Raw genomic sequence first — 19,327 nt, forward strand, 5'->3', positions numbered from 1 at the left:
GTAAGGAGGTTATTGTCTGTAAGGAGGTTATTGTCTGTAAGGAGGTTATTGTCTGTAAGGAGGTCATTGTCTGTAAGAATGTTGTCTGTAAGGATGTAATTGTCTGCTATTATACATTAAACAAACAAACGGTTAGAACTGGGAGGAAGAAGGAGATAAAAGTCGAGTGCACGTTCCGATCGTCTCTCACTTTATTGATTTGTATCACGTGGAATGTGATACCAGATTTTATTTTCTCTGTGTACATGTATGTGACCCCGCTTTTGTGGTAGACTTTTGTTCACGTGTCGATATTTTCATTTATTGAATGTTTCGTTATGACAGTTGCATGAAGTTATTTATAACCCAGTAGCTATACCCGGGGAAGTCGTATTAACATGGAATTATGATCGCATTATTTATGTTGCAAGGGGACAAATTAGTCAAACGTGCTCAAATAAAGAAAGACGCGCATGCTTATAGATCTGTAGTACCATGGCAATTCTGATTACAAAGGGAGATAACCCTCAAATACAACCCTACCATGAAATATTTAATGAGCAGCATCTCGGTGGTGTATGATATTACTTATGTTATTCAAAATTTTCTTGAGAGCTAATTCACAAATAAATACATTTATGTCAGTTTGACCCTTGTCAAAACCTGCAGCTTGTTGCTGCTGTCAAAATCTAATACATCTTTGATATTGCAAAGATGGGGTCAAATTAGCGACATGCCAACTTAGGGTTACAAACTAGAAATAAAACTCGTAAAGAGCTAAAACAAACAAAACTTCTTGAAATTCTCTTGGAGCCATGCAATCTAATTTTCTAGAAGAATCTAGTTGCAGGTAAACAGAAGCTGTATTTTGACATAGAAACATAATATATTTAAAGTAGACAATGAAAATGAGATGGGAGCAATGAAGGTGGTTCTCAATATTTAACTTATTTCTTAAAAGCAGTAGCTCCTGTAACCCTCCATTACTCTTTTTCAAAACATTCCCCACCAGTCCCTACAGCACAGGTGACCAATGAACAAGTGGGATGTTGATCACCTGTTTGCGTCATTCCCCATTGGTCAGATCGGTTGCCGCTGCAGTCAAAATGACCAATTAATAAGAGCAAATGATGCTGATCGCCTGCTGGATACGAACAGTAGTAAGGAATCAGGCATGCTAGAAATAAGTGATCACATCGTTAATTAATAAAATTAACATTTATACAAATGTTTGCTGTCTATTCTCCAATTAAAGCTCCATTCATACTGATAAGAATATAATCACAATTATAAATTATATAGATAACCAATCCTATAAGGTGCATTAAGGGTTAGCAAATATAACATGTCTGTGGTGTAACCAACTATGGTGAATTAGCTATTATAGTTCCTTGGAGTGCTAGCGAAGTAATTAAGTGAGTAGGGGATCACTGGACCTATATCACGATGTCCCAACACATACATTTTCGATACGTAACACACACACAATTTCACGTGTCATTCCCGATACCTATTATATGCTGTCAACGTAATTGAAAATGTCTGACCATTTTGTTTCCCCAGAAAAGGCACACAGGGGAGGAGAGAGGAGGCGGGGGGGGGGGGGGGGGGGTCATTACGACCGGGCTGACCTCGTCAATAGTACCAACAAGTTAATTGATCTGTAGTGCTGCTTGTCATACATCAATGTACATATATACGGTAGCTTTAACTGAAAGGCAACGTATACTAAACATTTTTTTTTTTATCATTTTTAAATGACTATTTTGTCCCTTGTTCAACTTAAACCATCATTGTATGTAAACTATTTCCGAATACGTTTCCTTTTTACACTAAAGCAATCAATTTCACATAGCTTCATCACATTGCTAGGATACACGTAATGAAGCATCATGGTTTTGGAAAATTCTCTTCCTACGCAAACGTTTCTTCAACATCAGTGCCCGGTTTCATCACAATTCCTTAACAAAGAATTTTCCAACGGAATGCACTATCGTATTTAATATCTTAGTAAAGGAACGTTCCTTGAATGTTCTAATGATTTCCTAAGGGGAATTTTAAGCTAAAGAATTTCTTTAAGTTTAGGAAAATTGATGATACCAGGGTCAGAAGCTATCCAACAAAAGGCGGCCATTTGTTGCCACGGAAAAGTAATGTTGAGATACCAGTGTTTCATCCTATAGGAAACAGTGAAATGAGGAACCATTGTATGATGTACATTAGTGAGATATGGGTACCGTATCTTTGAGATTAAGTCGAAACGATCTGGCTGCTTCTCTAAATGTAGAAGCTGAATATCTGCTTCTCAAAAATAGCAAACAATCTATTTGCATATTATGTGTAGTTAAGCCATATCAGAATGAACTGAAGATGTTATTTGACGCTAAGAAACGTGTTATATCATGTCAAGGCGTTAACAAAACCGTGAACATATGTGGCTCTGTTACTAGAGCCATTGTGCAATATCTCATGTGAGTATTGTACCATATCCACGAAGGTAAGCTAACAGCATATATATATATTATATGTCGAATGATGAATTCAAAACTGTAACGCGCACCTGTTTATTCCTTTAACGACTCGTTAGTTATTCTAGTGGCCAAAACTGTTAAGGGAGTTAAAGGAGGGGACTAACAAAATGTCAAAATGTAGAAGGAAACGTCAAACACGCCAATAGGTGCTTACGCAGCTACGGAGATCATTTCCAAAGAACTACCTCCCTATGTAAGCCACTTAACTCCTCAGCGATGGGTGTAGGTGGGTTATTTCTTTACTGTTAATGTTAATATGGCGTCGTTCACTAACAGGAATTGACCCCTAGAGATGTACCATTTCGCAACGTTAATGGCAATTGGGAAGAAAATCGACACTATCCGTGTGTCCTGTTGATGGCCTGTTCGCCTGACCAGTCACTAATAAATGTATTGACACAGAAAGTGCCCGAAAGAAAATTGACCGATAACATGATCGAACGAAGGAAGCTAGGGCGCTATTTTCCACATCTTTCATTTCTAAATTCTATTGCGTCAAGCCCCCTGGGGATGACATTTAGAACAAATTCTGTTGAACCTGACATTTTCAAGTTAATACGTGTTCGCATATTGAATTGTTACGTCCATGTCAAGCATCTTTCGCTGATAATTTAACGCATTAAATTCCTTTATTTTTTACACCATGTTCAGGAATATGTCGGAAGCATGCAGTGCGAGGGATTGATGATGACACAGTGCCACAGCTGGCATTTAATGATGAAATGGGAAAGACAGTTCCCTGGAGATGATGGGTCGAAAAATAATTTCTTATCTGTTTTGCTAGTCTAATATTTGTATACACGTATAGTTTTGACATTTCAAGTTAAGCTTCAGTACTCGTCGATCGTTCATTATCTAATAATGTGGAAACAATAGATATTCAAGAGGAGGTACATATTCATAAAACTTAATTATAAAGATGATTAATAAGCGATTACAAGTTTAATTAAGCGGTTTTACGTTGGTGTACGGGTTTGATCACGCTTGGTCTTACTACCAATAATATGGTCCACAAGCTTTATAGCTGAAACCTCTGTAGACTCGGACTTTTAGTCTCACAACAAGGAAATTGACAATTATGTACACTACATTACCAGGACCTGAAATATGGAATAAATAACATGTTTTCAATGTAAAACTTTTTGTGGTAAAATTGATTTTTACCATTAAAAGTGTAATTCATCATTCACTTATACATAGTATATACGTCATTCAACTGTAATTTAGCATCATTTCATTCGGACAAGGTAACGCTGTTTTGATATTATACATGGAAGTCCTAGTGATCTGGGACACGATAATAAAATTGGCTAGATTGCAGTTTTTGTTTCTTTAACAGTCATCCTTCAGGAAGTGTTGTTTATTTTATTGATGCCCAAGTCGTAAATGATTCTTTTGGTGGGTTTTACGTAACACAGTCCATATCACATGCCATTGTTTATACTATTTCTACCCTATAAACAACACATTTTTGTGGATAAATATTCATGTCAACCCATATCAAGTGCAATAATTGTTTTGTTATACCGAAAAAACAACAATATGATTTATGAAAGTTTCAAATAACAACATATTTATTTATGAAGATCATTTATTCATACCTGTACATCAACACATCATCATCAAATAGACCCATGTCAAAAATATCAGATGTTCAGAAATTAAGAAATTGAAACTATTCGAACTAACAGCTTATATACCCTCTGTATGGTGATTAATATATTTTTTACGTACGTACAATCTCGTACATCTGTCCTTCAATCACAACACCGGTTCTGTTTTCCCTGTGGTTGTTGTACATTTCGTCTTTAGATTGGTACACAAAACGTGTCCCTGAATCATCTTTTACTATTCGGAATGCATCTTTAGATAATTCTCATATTTTCCCGGCCTTTCCTACACAAATTATACACCAAAAATCCGAGGCGGGGCCAATGAGATTTTAGATTTTACATGATATTATTATGAGCGAATTATGAACGAATGTACAATTTTGGGTTGACATCAGAAACGTTTTTAATCACATGACACGATCTGGACCAATCAGAGGCTATTATACACATATGAGGTAATGTAAACATAAATGTTTGTTACTTCCTTCAGTAGTTAATCAGGTTACTAATTCTTAGCTATCTAACGTAGTAAATTCTAGTAGTAAATCAGGTTACTAAGTCTGTAACTATCTAACTTAGTAACTTCTGGTCGTTAATCTGGTTCCTAATTCCTTAACAATCAAATTTAGTAACTTCTAGTAGTAAATCAGGTTACTATGAGCCCTTAACATTTCTATTTTGTTACTATGACTAGTAATTACATCCTTTGCACATGAACACGGACTTACATTTCTGCAACATATAGTCAACTAAAGATGCGTTCAAATGTAAGCCATATGATTAGATCATGACTCCTTCGAAACGTATTTGGTCTGGTTTTATGTAAGTCTTTGCTCCTGCATGTATTTCACATGTTAAACATTGGTCAATGTGTCCAGCGCATCTGCCATGATAAGTTGTATACGTGAAACCAGCATGATATAAACGGTAACATCTTAAATCAAGACCGCTCTATTGATGTGAAAGAGAATGAGATGAAATAGATTGGGTTATGGGCCCGCGATCTGTACACTGAATATTGACTCAGTAATCTTCTGTCAAGTTGTTTTCGCAATACATCAACTGTACGAGATATCCATATGTGTTAGATTGATTCTGGAAGGACACACGAAACAAAACTGAACCATGCATTCTAGCCTTGTCTTTGACACTAACGCTCACATGACCAGATACACTAACTGTCCCCAGAACAGAATTTACGTTGGGTTCACTAATTGTGCCGAGGCAATTAGTCAAATATAACAATCTAGTAGTTAATTGTGATTAGCTCTTACAAACCGAAGTATCCATATACTCCTTTGTATGAATGTTTGATTCAAGACGGCACCATACAGTGTAGTTCACCCTTCCTTTAGAGTTCTAGAGTACACAAAAAATGATTAGTCTTCAGTGACGTCTTTGGTTCCCCTACTGATGTTTGGATAAGATCATTGTGCAGTACATGATTTCTTTTGGCGATAATAAAATTTTAATAGAGCTCAGTAACAGACATCCCGCGTCCGATCAATACATTTTTGTTTTGGTGGACAGAGTAAAAAAGGCTGATCTACAAAACGTAAACCAGCCTCTGACTTAGTTGTTATGATTTTATTCCGCTGATATTTTTCACGCAACTTCAAAAGGAGAGAAAAGCATACTTATATTTGTTAAGACACTATTGTTTTCCTTACTATAGATAACATAGGACTTGCTTCCCCATCCTAAAGTGTTTACCTGTTAATTCGAGGACCTACTAGTAGTTGTGGACTGTTAACAAAATAACAGATAAAAACGGTAAAAAGGTAAAAGGTTACTGAATTCATTTTCTTTATCGTTATACGCTCGGGGAATTTGTCGACTGAATTGTATTTGTGGTATAATCGGCCCAATTTGCCTGTCTAGATCAACCAATATTACCTATTTATTATCAGTTGATAGATGTCTAGATCAACCAATATTACCTATTTCTTATCAGTTGATAGATGTCTAGATCAACCAATATTGCGTCTTACGCATCAGTTGATAGACAAGTAACGACCTTTTAAACTCCATTTCATATAAGACTTCAAACTGTTCTGTAGGCTCCATATGCATTTGCTCCAGTTAAATCGTTTGTTTATATTTTTATTGACAATGAGAGGTAATATTGTCTGTATGGATGTTTGTATATTACATTACGTACACATGTACGTATTCTGATAATGGCTTCTACAGCATCAGATGAAGCTGATTTTGGTGCACTTCATTTGGCTGATGTAAAGGCGTGTAGCTATTGTAGAAACTTGTGTGTGCGGTACTTTAACTTCTATATAAACATTTAAACAATAGGGTTGCCACACAGTAAAAATGGTACATACCTTGTAGCTCAACATGACAGAAACATAAACAACCCGCCTATCTAAGCAGGACAAAACCGATGATGTAACAAAAGCTTAATGTCAAGGTAACCTCAGTTTGTCATTAAATCTATTTTTCATTTCGGTTTTATCGTGAAACATTTTGTATATGTTCATACTGGCATTGTATTTTAGCAAGTACTGACATGCATTGTGCATTGCACAGTGTACTTGTGAGTTTTAACCATGTCTATACTTTACATATGTTAATACCGTGTATTTTGTGTGTGTTGTAGATCCCAGTGATTCTGTTACGAGTAATGGAAGGTCCAGGCATTCCACTAGTTAAAAGTGATGGATATTATGCTCGTTACGTCAGCACAGATCAACTGATAGAAGAAGACAAAATCACCATGAGTTCCGGAATTAAATCCCCGCAAATCAAACAACATCTTGGACATAGATTGCGCAGACGCAAAGAGCTAATTGGCCGGCGGTCCATGGTGGTAGACTTGTCGTTTTTGTTAAGCATTACTGGTGTTGTTGTGATAGTGATAGACACAGAGCTGCAGTTTGCGGGAGTTGTCTCCCCTTTGGACGCCATATCTATCGCAATGCGTGCACTAACTACCGTCACGAGTGTGTTGCTAGTGATGACAGTCATTGCCTACAATCTGATTGGCGTACAGCTTAAGATCGTGAGTGCGGGACTAGACAATTGGCAGCTCGTCATCACATATAGTACAGTGTTTAAAATGATTGCCGAGGCAATTGTTTGCTTCTTCCATCCATTTCCATTCGGTGACATAAAAATTCCGATGACTGTTGTTGAATTCGAGGCGGAACGTGCCGAATTCAACACGCGATATGTGCCGTTAAATTCCATTTTAGCCATTCTGATGTTTCTCAGATTATACATACTCGGAAGATTCCTAGTGGTTCATAGTGACCTGTTCAAGGACACGACAGTTCAGAGTTTGGGGACATTGAGTAAGGTCAACATCAACGCCCAGTTCGTCTTTAAAGCGTTGATGACCACACGACCTGGCACGTGCCTCTCTGCCATATTAGTGACGACATTGCTGATCAACAGTTGGTCATTAAGAGTTTGCGAGTACCACACTAATCCGGCTGACGGAAAGGATCATTACGCGCAGGCGTTGTGGCTAACGGCCGTGACCTTTCTCACTTTAGGATACGGTGACGTCACTCCACAGAGTATTTGTGGTAGAGTTATAGCAATACAAACAGGACTAATGGGTGTCGGTATAATGGCATTATGTGTCGCAGTTCTCGCCCGAAAACTCGAACAAACGAGACCTGAACGTTATGTTCATACGTTCGTTCAGCAAATTCATATGGATAAACTTAGACGTCACGCGGCTGCGGATGTTGTAAAACAGTCCTTCATTGTCTGGCGATTACGAAAGCGAGGTTATTCTATGAATCATACGTATGTTTTACGCCATCGCCGGAAATTATTGGACGCCATTAGGAAAATGAATCAATCGCACCTCATCAAGTCCCATCTACGTGAGTGTGCGATTGGGACAGTTGAGGTTTCCAAGGGCGTTCATCAAGTGAATGACATTGTTTCCTCTCTTAAGGAGGAAAATGCTATTGTTAACCAGAGACTTGAAAACCTGGAGAAACTTGTCACTAACATACATTTCCAATTGTACGAGATGAAGGAGATTTTACGTGACAAGGAGTCTTCAAAGAAAAACTGACACATTCTTGTATCTACGTGATGATGACGACGATGGCAATGATATTGATGTTGAATCAAAGTCCGTTATAATATTCCTCGTTATATGCAATTCCCTGAGAGACGTTTATTGTGCACGTTTTGTGCAGTGTTACTGATGATTGTTTCTATTAAAGTTCAGCCCACCATGCATAAGTGTTTGTTTCATTAAGTCACACTAATGATGAGTTTACTACATAAAAGTGTCACCGAAGCCACTCGCAAAGCTTCGCCTCTTGCATAGAATTGTCGGTTTATTCAGTCACAAAGCTTCGCCAACTGCATAGAAGAAATGTCGGCTAACTCGGTCTTAAAGTTTCGCCATATGCAGCAGGTATCGGTTGAGTCAGCCTTAAAGTTTAGTAAAAAAAAATTCGGTTAAGCTAGTCTTAAAGTTCGCAAATAGTATACAGGTGTCGGTTAAGTCGGCCTTAAAGTTTCGCAAATTGCTTAGAAGAGTTAGTGAAGTCAGTCATGCAGTTATATCACTGTTCGCTCGCCTCAAAACCGAATGATTTGTAGTCAGTTATATACATGCATGTACATATGTTACAGCTCCAATTAATAAAAACTATAGTAGCTAGGAATGGCGTCCTAAATAAACATGTTAGAAGGAGATATTACGCGGAAGCATTATGGCTGGTGAAATGCAATAAATACCGTTTAGAACTGACGAAAGGTTGCGCATGAAACAGTTTTAATATTTTATCACACCATTCTAACTTTAAAGCAAATTATAAGATAAAAATATGTTGACTAAACATAATCCTAAATACAATAGATCAAATTCATTTTAGCCTCTGTGCGCAGTCGGCCTTCGATATGGAATCGCCCCGAACCACCCCGCCCCTTTTTTATTGCCTCAATGCAAGAGAGTGAGAATTCGCAAAGTGTCTCGTTTAAATTTAATACATCTTTTACAATTAAGCAATTATAGAGCCTTAACAATAAATACTAATCTTAACAATTATGACCACGGTTCTATGGTTGTTTGCCGTTGATTTAATGTGTGTATTCGTGGAACACGTGACAAAGTAATAAACCTTGCCCCCAATCGTTGTCAGTTGGAATTAGTATGGAAACAATACTAAGCAGATAAAGCTATATGTTCAATAACATTCATATAAGTATAACCAGTCCGTTCAACATTTTTCTAAGATATTCTTAAAGTTATAAACAGTTCAAAAATGTTCATTAACATTTACAAAGGTATAATTAATTTTCCATTGTTTGTACGCAGAATGCGGCTCTATGATCGGCTGAATGAAAAACAAAAATTGTTTGCAAACTTAAATGAACAACTCAACAATTTTAATACATACATACAAGTATAACAAGCTCGACATTCTTCAATAACATGTAAACACGATGACTAGCTGAACAATGTTCAGTAATATTCATACAAGTCATAACAAGCTCAACAATGTTCAATAGCATTCATACAAGTATAGACAGCTCGACAATGTTCAAATACATTCATACAAGTATAGACACCTCAACCATGTTCAATAGCATTCATACAAGCATAACAAGCTCAACAATGTTCAAATACATTCATACAAATACAAACAACCCAACAGTGTTCAATAACATTCATACAGTTATAACCAGCTCAACCATGTTCAATAACATTCATACATGTATAACCAGCTCAACCATGTTCAATAACATTCATACATGTATAGCCAGCTCAACAATGTTCAATAGCATTCATACATTTATAGACAACTCAACAATGTTCAATAACATTCATACAAGCATAAAAAGCTCAACAATGTTCAATAACATTCATACATGTATAGACAGCTCGACAATGTTCAATAACATTCATACAGGTATAGACCGCTCAACAATGTTCAATAACATTCATACATGTATAGACAGCTCGACGATGTTCAATCATATTCATACATGTATAGACAGCTCAACAATGTTCAATAATATTCATACAGGTATAGACAGCTCAACAATGTTCAATAGCATTCATACATTTATAGACAGCTCAACAATGTTCAATAACATTCATACAAGTATAGACAGCTCGACAATGTTCAATAACATTCATACACTGTACAAGTATAACCAGCTCAACAATGTTCAATAATATTCATACAAGTATGATAAGCTCAACAATGTTCAATAACAGTTCTGACAATTTATATAAAATCAGAAATATACATAACGCAAATCGTTGATAATAGTTGAAGTTAGCTTGCTGATTATTTATTACAAAAAGTTCATATTTTATAAAATACAATACATGTATTATATCTAAGACAAGAAGTCCGTATTTTGTTATCACAGTTCTTCTTCAATGAGTCCCAGAGAGTTCTACTTTGAACTACTGGTTTAGAATCTGAACACAGAGATGGTGTGTTCTTTATTTAACTACTTAACAGTATTGTCGTACCTTTAAACTACAGAGATTAGTACTGGTTCCTATGTAAGCGCATTGCAACTTACTAAACTTTTGGAAGTTCATCTTTTATTCATATTGCAATTGCCGCTGTTTGAAATGCAGATATTTCTCCTTAGAATCTTGAAAAATTGAAATACAAGTACCGACGGCATCTGTACTTCAAACGGATTGGTCAGGGAATTAGCTTCGTTTGATTTCATTAACTACGTTGAAATATGGCAAGTTGCCAGTTAAATAAGAACCAATAACTGTTCCAGACGATAATTTGATGTTATACTTGATAACATATTAGAAAGTACCGAGTAGAGATGATAAAGTACATGTTTCTATGATAAGTGAATGGTGGAAATAAGGTATATAAAATTAGCATGTATATATAACGGAGATATTGCCGCCTGGTGCTACACGTCTAATTTGTTAAGATAGCTACTGATAGATAACGAATTCTCTGACAGCTATCAGAACAGCATTGGCTCGTTAAAATATCATACTTAACTTACATCAATCGTTTTATTATGGAACATTATAATGAAAATTGCATCAAATATATTTCAAGTAAATAGTACCAACATCTTTATATTTCTATGACGGACTATTTGTTTTATTATTGTAATTCTACAAAAGTGTACATTATTGGCATAACTCACACCTCAACGTGATTGTTACGGCACCAAAACTGTTAGAAATAAAGTCCTTTCAAACATGTATACAGTGTTTATACCAGGATGGACCTTGGTATCTTAACTATACCATTCATATTCTTTAACAATGTTTATATATCACTTGTTTCTTCTTAATGTTCATTGTTTGGCGACAAAATATACAACGTGACAGGTTAATTACTTCCTACTTGTGGTTTCATATTGATATAAACCATGTCGAAAAAGGGTCTTAAAGTGGAGCTCTTCTGTGTTTATATAACTGAGTCAATAATACTGTTTCGCTTCTGCGATTGAATAAAGCTGCAATAGCATTTACTAACACAAAACATGCAATCTATCCCAGGAAACACCGCGGTCCCCGTCACACAACATACCATCTATCCAAGGAAACACCGCGGTCCCCGTCACACAACATACCATCTATCCCAGAGAACATTGCGGTCCCCGTCATACAACATACCATCTATCCCAGAGAACATTGCGGTCCCCGTCATACAACATACCATCTATCCAAGGAAACATCGCGGTCCCCGTCACACAACATACCATCTATCCAAGGAAACATCGCGGTCCCCGTCACACAACATACCATCTATCCCAGAGAACATTGCGGTCCCCGTCACACAACATACCATCTATCCCAGAGAACATTGCGGTCCCCGTCACACAACATACCATCTATCCCAAGGAACATTGTGGTCCCAATCATACAATATACAATATTTCCAAGAGAACATTGCGGTTCCCTTCTCACTACATACAATCTATCACAGGGAACATTGTGGTCTCCGCTACACAATATAAACACTATCCCAAGGAACATTGTGGTCCCAATCATACAATATACAATATTTCCAAGAGAACATTGCGGTCCCTTCACACAACATACAATATATCGAAAGAAATATGGCGGTCCCCATCATACAATACATACCAGGGAGCATTACGGTCCCTTCACATAACATACAATCTACCCCAGGGAATATTGTGGTCCCCATCATACAACGTACAATATTTCTAAGGGAACATTGCGGTTCCCATCACACAACATACCATCTATCCGAGGGAACATTGCGATCCCCTTCATACAACATAAAATCTATCCTGGAGAAAATTGCAGTCTACATCAAACATCTGAGGAATTGGTGATCACATAAAGCGCAAAACAACAGGAGCAGATACCACTCCATAAAAGATCTAGAGGTAACGACCCTCAAACTAATTAACTGGCGTGTCTTATTACAGCAACACTAATTTACGGCATGTCGTAAAATAGAGATGGTGCAAATAAGCATTCGTATCAATCCTTATTGTAATATGTTAAACTTGGCCACTATCCCCAGCCTTACGACTACGTATTTTATTGCGGTATCGCCATCTAATATTACAACTATTTATACGGTGAAGGCACCTTGATTTGAATTCAGTCTAATTACTGAAGTCTTTTACCGATGGAAAGATAAATCTACGGTATCACAGCCGGATGTGCAATGACATACAAACTAAGTACGTGTTTACCATTTTGAGTGTAAATGTAAAACGCAGAATGATAAAACTGTTTCACGTTTGCATATGTTTGTTTCTAATCACGAGGAATGTAATAGCAACAACACAGAGAGAGTGCCAGCTTATGTTAGAATTGCCAGAAAAATTATCGTAATACATCTTAGATAAATAATTCATCTAGATAAAATCCACAATGTGCGATTGATTCCATCGTATTTATGAGGGACATATAACTGAGAAACGTCTTTGTATTTATAAATTAAATGTGAAAAATGACGTAAACATAATTCAGAGATAGACATGCATAAATATATGTATCGCATTAGGAATGTTTTGTTGTTTTGAGTGGCACTTTAATCAAGAGCAAAAGTTCCAGCAAGTTTAAGTGAAACAGAAGACCAGTATATCATACTACAACGGTGGGATCGGGAACGAATTCATAAGAAATACATAGTCCGGGAATCATTGTTGTTGTCGAGTAACTGTCTGTCGGTATGCATTGGATATTTACCATTGTATTTCACAACACAGGCAATACTAATTTATACTGTACAACTCAAATATCGTAAAAAAAATAAAATTACATTATCACATACACCACTGAAAATATACAGAATGGAACAGCAGTCAAAGTAATAAGCTGATAACACCTGACGAAAGAAAAAAAGACAACGCTCTAACTTAGAATCCTTTACAACGACAGAATCTGCGATCCAGCAGTCACGAGGAGAAAATACATGCGTTACTTTTGTGTTGGGTAAAGTGTCGGTTACTTTGGCATATAATGGAAATCAACTGTCCAATTAATTTATTGAATTGAATTCTTCTGCATATATGTTTATGTTGTCTCATCGACCGTTTCTGATCTCGTTAAGGAACATACGAAATAACTGATAAACAGTTTATATTTAATCCCCGTGAAATACCATCTTTTTAACCTTTTTTTTACTTCACGGTTTCATTTTATCTATCAGCAAATCATTGCTCCTAGATTACAACTCAGCACGTGATCAGGGGTCAGGAAACAATTTTATACTTAGCCAATCACATTGAACGTCACATTTTATAATGTTATCTGTGATTGGTTAAATGTTTTATCACGTGTACAAGAGACACGTGTAGGGAGGGCAGGGTTATGCGTGATCGACTGGTGTCATAGTTAAATAATCGTATACATAATGTTGCACATAAGTACGTACATTTGGAGTATTTCAGGTGTTTCGAGCCTTGTAGTCATGGCACTCCCCCTCCCCCTCCTCCCCTCCTCCCCTCCTCCCCCAAGAAAATAAATAAAAACTAAAAAACCGTTACCTTCTCGGCTTTATTATGTTACTTTACAGAGGCAATCCACCAGATGACGTATGCTGATGGCACAGAAGATTCGATTTGGGCGAGTCGTATCAGGACGTACCATGGCTACATAATAGAGGGACACGGGAAAAGAACGTCATCTAACTATCGTCTACAAGCTTCGATTCTTCTTGTCGATTTCTTGGTAACTTGTCACCAATAAATGCTGTATCACTACAGATGCTTCTTCCCATACAGGTGCTGGTTTTGTGGTGATGAATGATTTATGTTCGTTTGAAACAGCCGCATTAGAACATAAAGTCAAAACATGCAGGATCTTAAATCTGGTGCATACTTTGCGATACTGATATAAACAGTTTTGTAATCGTCTACTATGACAGTTCCGTGTTATGTTTTATAGGTAGTACATCTCAAACTTAATACGTTATGTAGCGATAACAGCTCCTCAACACATCATGGCCCATCCTGTTAGCGTGGCAGAGAACAGGTAAACAGAAGGAGTGTCTACAGAGAAAGGGCGTAAACAAGTGGGGGATCATCCTAACCGGCACGATTGAAGCAACATATCCATTGTGTTTTTGTTTTCATTTGTCGTAAATATGTAACACAGGAGAACACTCCCTATTCTGTAGAAAACTCCAGGACAGTAGTGTCATAGATTACATGAAATGTTGGTAAATAGCCAAGTCTATGGGCAAAATTACTAATACCAGAACTAAATCATATCCTCTGAAATGTTACAAAGAATACCTTATTAGTCTACAAGATAAAGCTGAAGCATTAAACAACTTCTTTAGTAATATTGATATTGACTCTGTAAACACTAAGCTACTTGAGTTACCTCCCCTGACCCATTTGGAACTATCTGATATTAATATAACTGAGCAAGATAGTGTTACCAATAAATGTAAAACATATTCCACCGTGTTTGATATATCCACTGAAACTGTTGTTTAATAAAACATCATCTAGTGGAGAAATCCCAGTTCCCAAAATCACTGCACTCTGTAAAAGAAAAGGTGAAATCAGTGACCTCATTAATTATAGACCCATTGCTGTTACACCTGTCTTTATTTATATGTTGGAAAAGATTATTTTTGAATTTACTTACAATTATATTATTATTGTTAAGTGAGAACCAGTCAGGATTTCGATCTAGTTGCTCAACAGTAAATCAATTAACTGATATTTATAATACTATAAGTAGTAATTTAGACCAAGGTAAAGATTTACGCTTTTTCCTGTGACATAAGAAAGCTTTTGATCGAGTCTGGCATTTAGGTTCTCTTACACAAATTAAAAACTTATGGAATTAAAGGTAGATTATTTGATTGGTTCAAAGGTTTCCAATCTGACAAGAAAGGGTTGTCTTTGAAGGTATAAATCTAGCACTATACTTATATCTGCAGTAGTCCATCACGGATCTGTACTTGGTCCCTTTCCAAACCTGTCATTAATGACATCACCAATAATGTAACCTCTAATATAAAAATCTGATGACACCTCGCTCTATGTTATAGTATACAAATATATCATAGGCGTCTGTGCAATAGTCTAGAATATTTTACTCGAGGTACTTGTAATCGACCGCTGTTCTAGTAAACATGTTCTGTAGCAAGTGAATTATTTAGGAAAGAAATAGATTTTACCGTAAAATGAAATAAGAATTATTAATTCGAACAAACGCTGATGTCTATCTTAAAAGAGCAATGGTTTATAATACATTGGTCATCTGTATTTGTGAAGAAAAACAAGTTAATAACTGTAAATATGTCTGGAATGAAAATCTTGAACAAATCCCTGTTAAATAATATGTTACAGTAAGTACAATTGTTCAATTTCATCGTATCATCGGACTACGTAAAACATTAAAAAACATTATTTCCGTTAGATCATTGTTTCTAATAATCACACAAAAATGTTATTAGGTGGGCTACAGTTTTGAAGTCGGATCAAATAATTTACAATAGCAAACAAACAGCAGGCGAAGGCATGTTGTAGATTAAAACGAGTAAATATGCATCCTGGTTAAGATTATGTACCACAAAGATGAGAGATAAAACTCCAAAACCGCTGACGTAATGGTGCAGCTGACGATTCGGAGCATTGGTTTTACATGTTGATATAAAGATCTCTGTTTGTAAGAAAATCTCGGTTTGGTTAATTTCGATACTGGTTATCCGAGTTGTGTTCATAGAATTTGAGGAACAATAACAGTAGATAACATGACGATAACTACGGTAGGTGCTTTAGCCAAAAAGTTTATCTTCCACGTCGTTTGTTTTGTTTGTTTAGGAATTAAACGAACCAGTTACAACTAGGGTAGGAAAATAAGAAACATTCCATTACCTTGTAACTTTGCATGTCTAGTTGATTATAGATAAGTATATTATTTCATATTTTGTTGTGTTGTACTTATTATTTTGTCTATGTAAAGTGAGATAACATTGCTTATAACTGCATGGTATTACCCCGTAAACTATGTACATTGCTTTGTCATATTGACATCTTGTTACACACTTTGTGTGTCCTGAGTGAAAAAAATCTTTAAATCTTGGTTTTATAAGGACGGGTGTTAGGGGACATACCTATAGAGGAAAACAAAGCATTCAATGTCCCCAACAGTTTAACTAGAGGACACGGAAGAAAGTCCCTAATTCTTCAGTGGGTCCACTTATAGTCGCCTTCTACGATAAACATTCAGCTGGATACAGCGGGCCTCATTCTTAGGCTCTTCTGTGTCCTCTGAGGAGAAGAAAAGAGAGAAACTATCCCCGACCCAGCGGCGGGCCCAACAATTAGTCGCCGTGCATTGAGATACAGCAGACCTGTCATTTCTCTGTTCCTCCACAGTCAGTGGCGTAGTAAATCTTTTTTAGGATTGTATGCTTTCAAGAAGGGGTCATGGCCAGGGGCTATAGAGTCGAAGCCCCCTGTACCTGTCGGGTTTTAGCTTATCACAAATATCTTTTCTATTAACACCAACACCTTTTTATTCGATAAAAGTGAGAAAATGCAGTAATTATTTTTGTCATCAACTATATGTCAAACCTTGATGGATAAACAGTGTGCCAGTACTAGTCCCTTGCCTGATTTTGCGGAAGGTGTCCACTGCCCTGCATATGCAACTTTGCAAGTGATGATAGGCCTTCCGTTGCCATTTCCTATTTTCTTTTTTATTGATGTATACTAGTAGTGGTAGGCACAACTAAAACTATGCGAATTACAAGGAGTTTAGAAAATTGACAGAATTGATTTTAGAGACATACAGATAACTATATATTAAATATCTGTTTAATGAAATCCTCAACTTGTTTACTGATAGGAAAATAAAGTAAGCAGTATATTACATACTTTGTTGTGAATAAAAGAGAACGAAAAACACATCTTTCAGTTCATTTTCTGAAATGACGTTAGTATAAGGAGGTTTTTGCTTGGAACGCTGCGATTTGCCGTGAGATGAGCCACTAGACATAGTTTCAGGAAGGCTGGACTTCTTGTTTTCATTTCCTAAATTGTGATCCCGAAAGATCAAAATGTCCGGTCAACATTAATAAGTTCGGTAATTTGACGCTCTGCCATCTTGGTCGGTTAGCGGGAATAAACTTTAAACATTGAACATTGAATTATTACAACAATAATCAGAACCGAATATATTCGAATGGCAAAATATTTCTTATCAAAATTAATATACATGTACATGTATACTACACGCGGAAAAAAGATAGTTTGATGTTATATAATATATGTACATATTTATGCATATGTGTTGATCAAAGCAACACGATTTTCAAAGTTGGGTAAAAACAAAGGTAAGACAAAATATCTGGATGGAATCGAGTGTATGCTTAAGCATGTACACATACGTTATTGCTACGCCGCTGACAGTGTACCACAAATGTAATACCGTCTCATTATTTAGGCGAGCAATGTTTCAAGGGAAGAAAATAACTTGTGTATATCATTGTTTATTTTTCTTACCTAAGAACTCTTGTGTCATTGTATCGTTTTTCAACACTTACTGTTTTTGTAAGCTTAAAACCTTAGCTAAAACTACGTCTGAAGGTATGGAATGTAATTGGTACTTGTGTCTATAAAGCAGGCAAATGGATATTTTATATGTTTTTTTTCTATTCTAATAAATAGGGTGGCAGATTTCGGCCATATCGCACTTTCGTGTAGACGGGTGCGCCAATACTAATACGACAGTAAGATGTGGCCGAATGATGAACAAATAACATCTATTTTGTTGATGATAATAGTTGTATATAAAGGGAAAAGTAAGTTTCTGTGTATTTAACTGAAATCTGGGAAAGAATGTCACATTCAGACATTTTTTTCTATTAATAAGACTTTAATACATGTACATGATATGCGTTTCAATAAACCCCATCAGAGGAAAGTATAAAAACAAAAACAAAAAACTAAAAAACAAAAAAAACGCAAATGCCTTTCTGTGTGATAACTTTGATTTAACGATGACTTTCTTTCTTTGTAGACTCAGACCATCCTCCGTTTATTTGAATTGTATACATGACAATTGAGTTTTCCCAAATTGCTTGTTATATATAAGGATTTGTTTTCACACAGATGTGGCCTATCTGTAAAGTCACGTGACTAAGTCAGTCTACGTTACACATAGTTCAATAGAACTGCAGTAAATGAGTGAACGTTTCAATCATCTCAGATGATCTATGTGGAGAAATTGCCATGTGACTCAGTGTGCAAAACATATTCACCTTTCTATATGTATTGTGTTTTTATGGTGGCTACTCTAAAGCTGTCTAGATTGACTTTCAGAAACATCAGACATGTCGGATATTTACACCAGCTATTTCGCTCTGCTAGACATATTTATTGCTCCTGTAATATTTACGAACATGCCTTTCTTGGAAAGCTTTATTATCGTGATATTGACCTGATATGGAGCCGACATTTATACCAACTGTTACTCCCTGGTGTGACCAAACATCGCAAGTTTAGAAGACTATCGTTAATCGGTAGCTACAGCTGAATTTTCGTCGAAATTAGGTTAGAGGGGGAATAACTCTCACTGCATATCTCGTTTTTTCACAAAGTTTTGAAACCATTTTGTATACGTGTGTTTTTTCTGTAATCTGTATAGCGTCTAATTGGAGTGGCTTCGACAAGGAACTGCCTTAAAGTGGTTAAATTACTTATGCCTGTGTACAAATACACTTGATCAGACAGCAGGGACTATCAATTTCAGTATGAAAAGATGGG

General features: G+C 36.3%; 1 protein-coding gene across 4 annotated transcripts in view; it reads left to right on the plus strand.

Moving 5' to 3' along the window:
* The window catches only part of LOC117337145 (small conductance calcium-activated potassium channel protein 2-like), a 99,371-nt gene extending 91,030 nt beyond the window's left edge, over positions 1–8,341 (plus strand). For all 4 annotated transcript variants that reach the window (XM_033897976.1, XM_033897977.1, XM_033897978.1 and 1 more), the window contains one exon: positions 6,735–8,341. In XM_033897976.1, coding sequence (XP_033753867.1) covers positions 6,759–8,168 — 1,410 coding nt within the window. In that variant the 5' untranslated portion in view covers positions 6,735–6,758 and the 3' untranslated portion in view covers positions 8,169–8,341. The remainder of the gene's footprint in view (positions 1–6,734) is intronic.
* Positions 8,342–19,327: the final 10,986 nt, after the last annotated feature.

Source organism: Pecten maximus, chromosome 11 (genome assembly GCF_902652985.1).
Source record: "Pecten maximus chromosome 11, xPecMax1.1, whole genome shotgun sequence".
In the NCBI taxonomy this organism is placed as follows: Eukaryota; Metazoa; Mollusca; class Bivalvia; order Pectinida; family Pectinidae; genus Pecten; species Pecten maximus.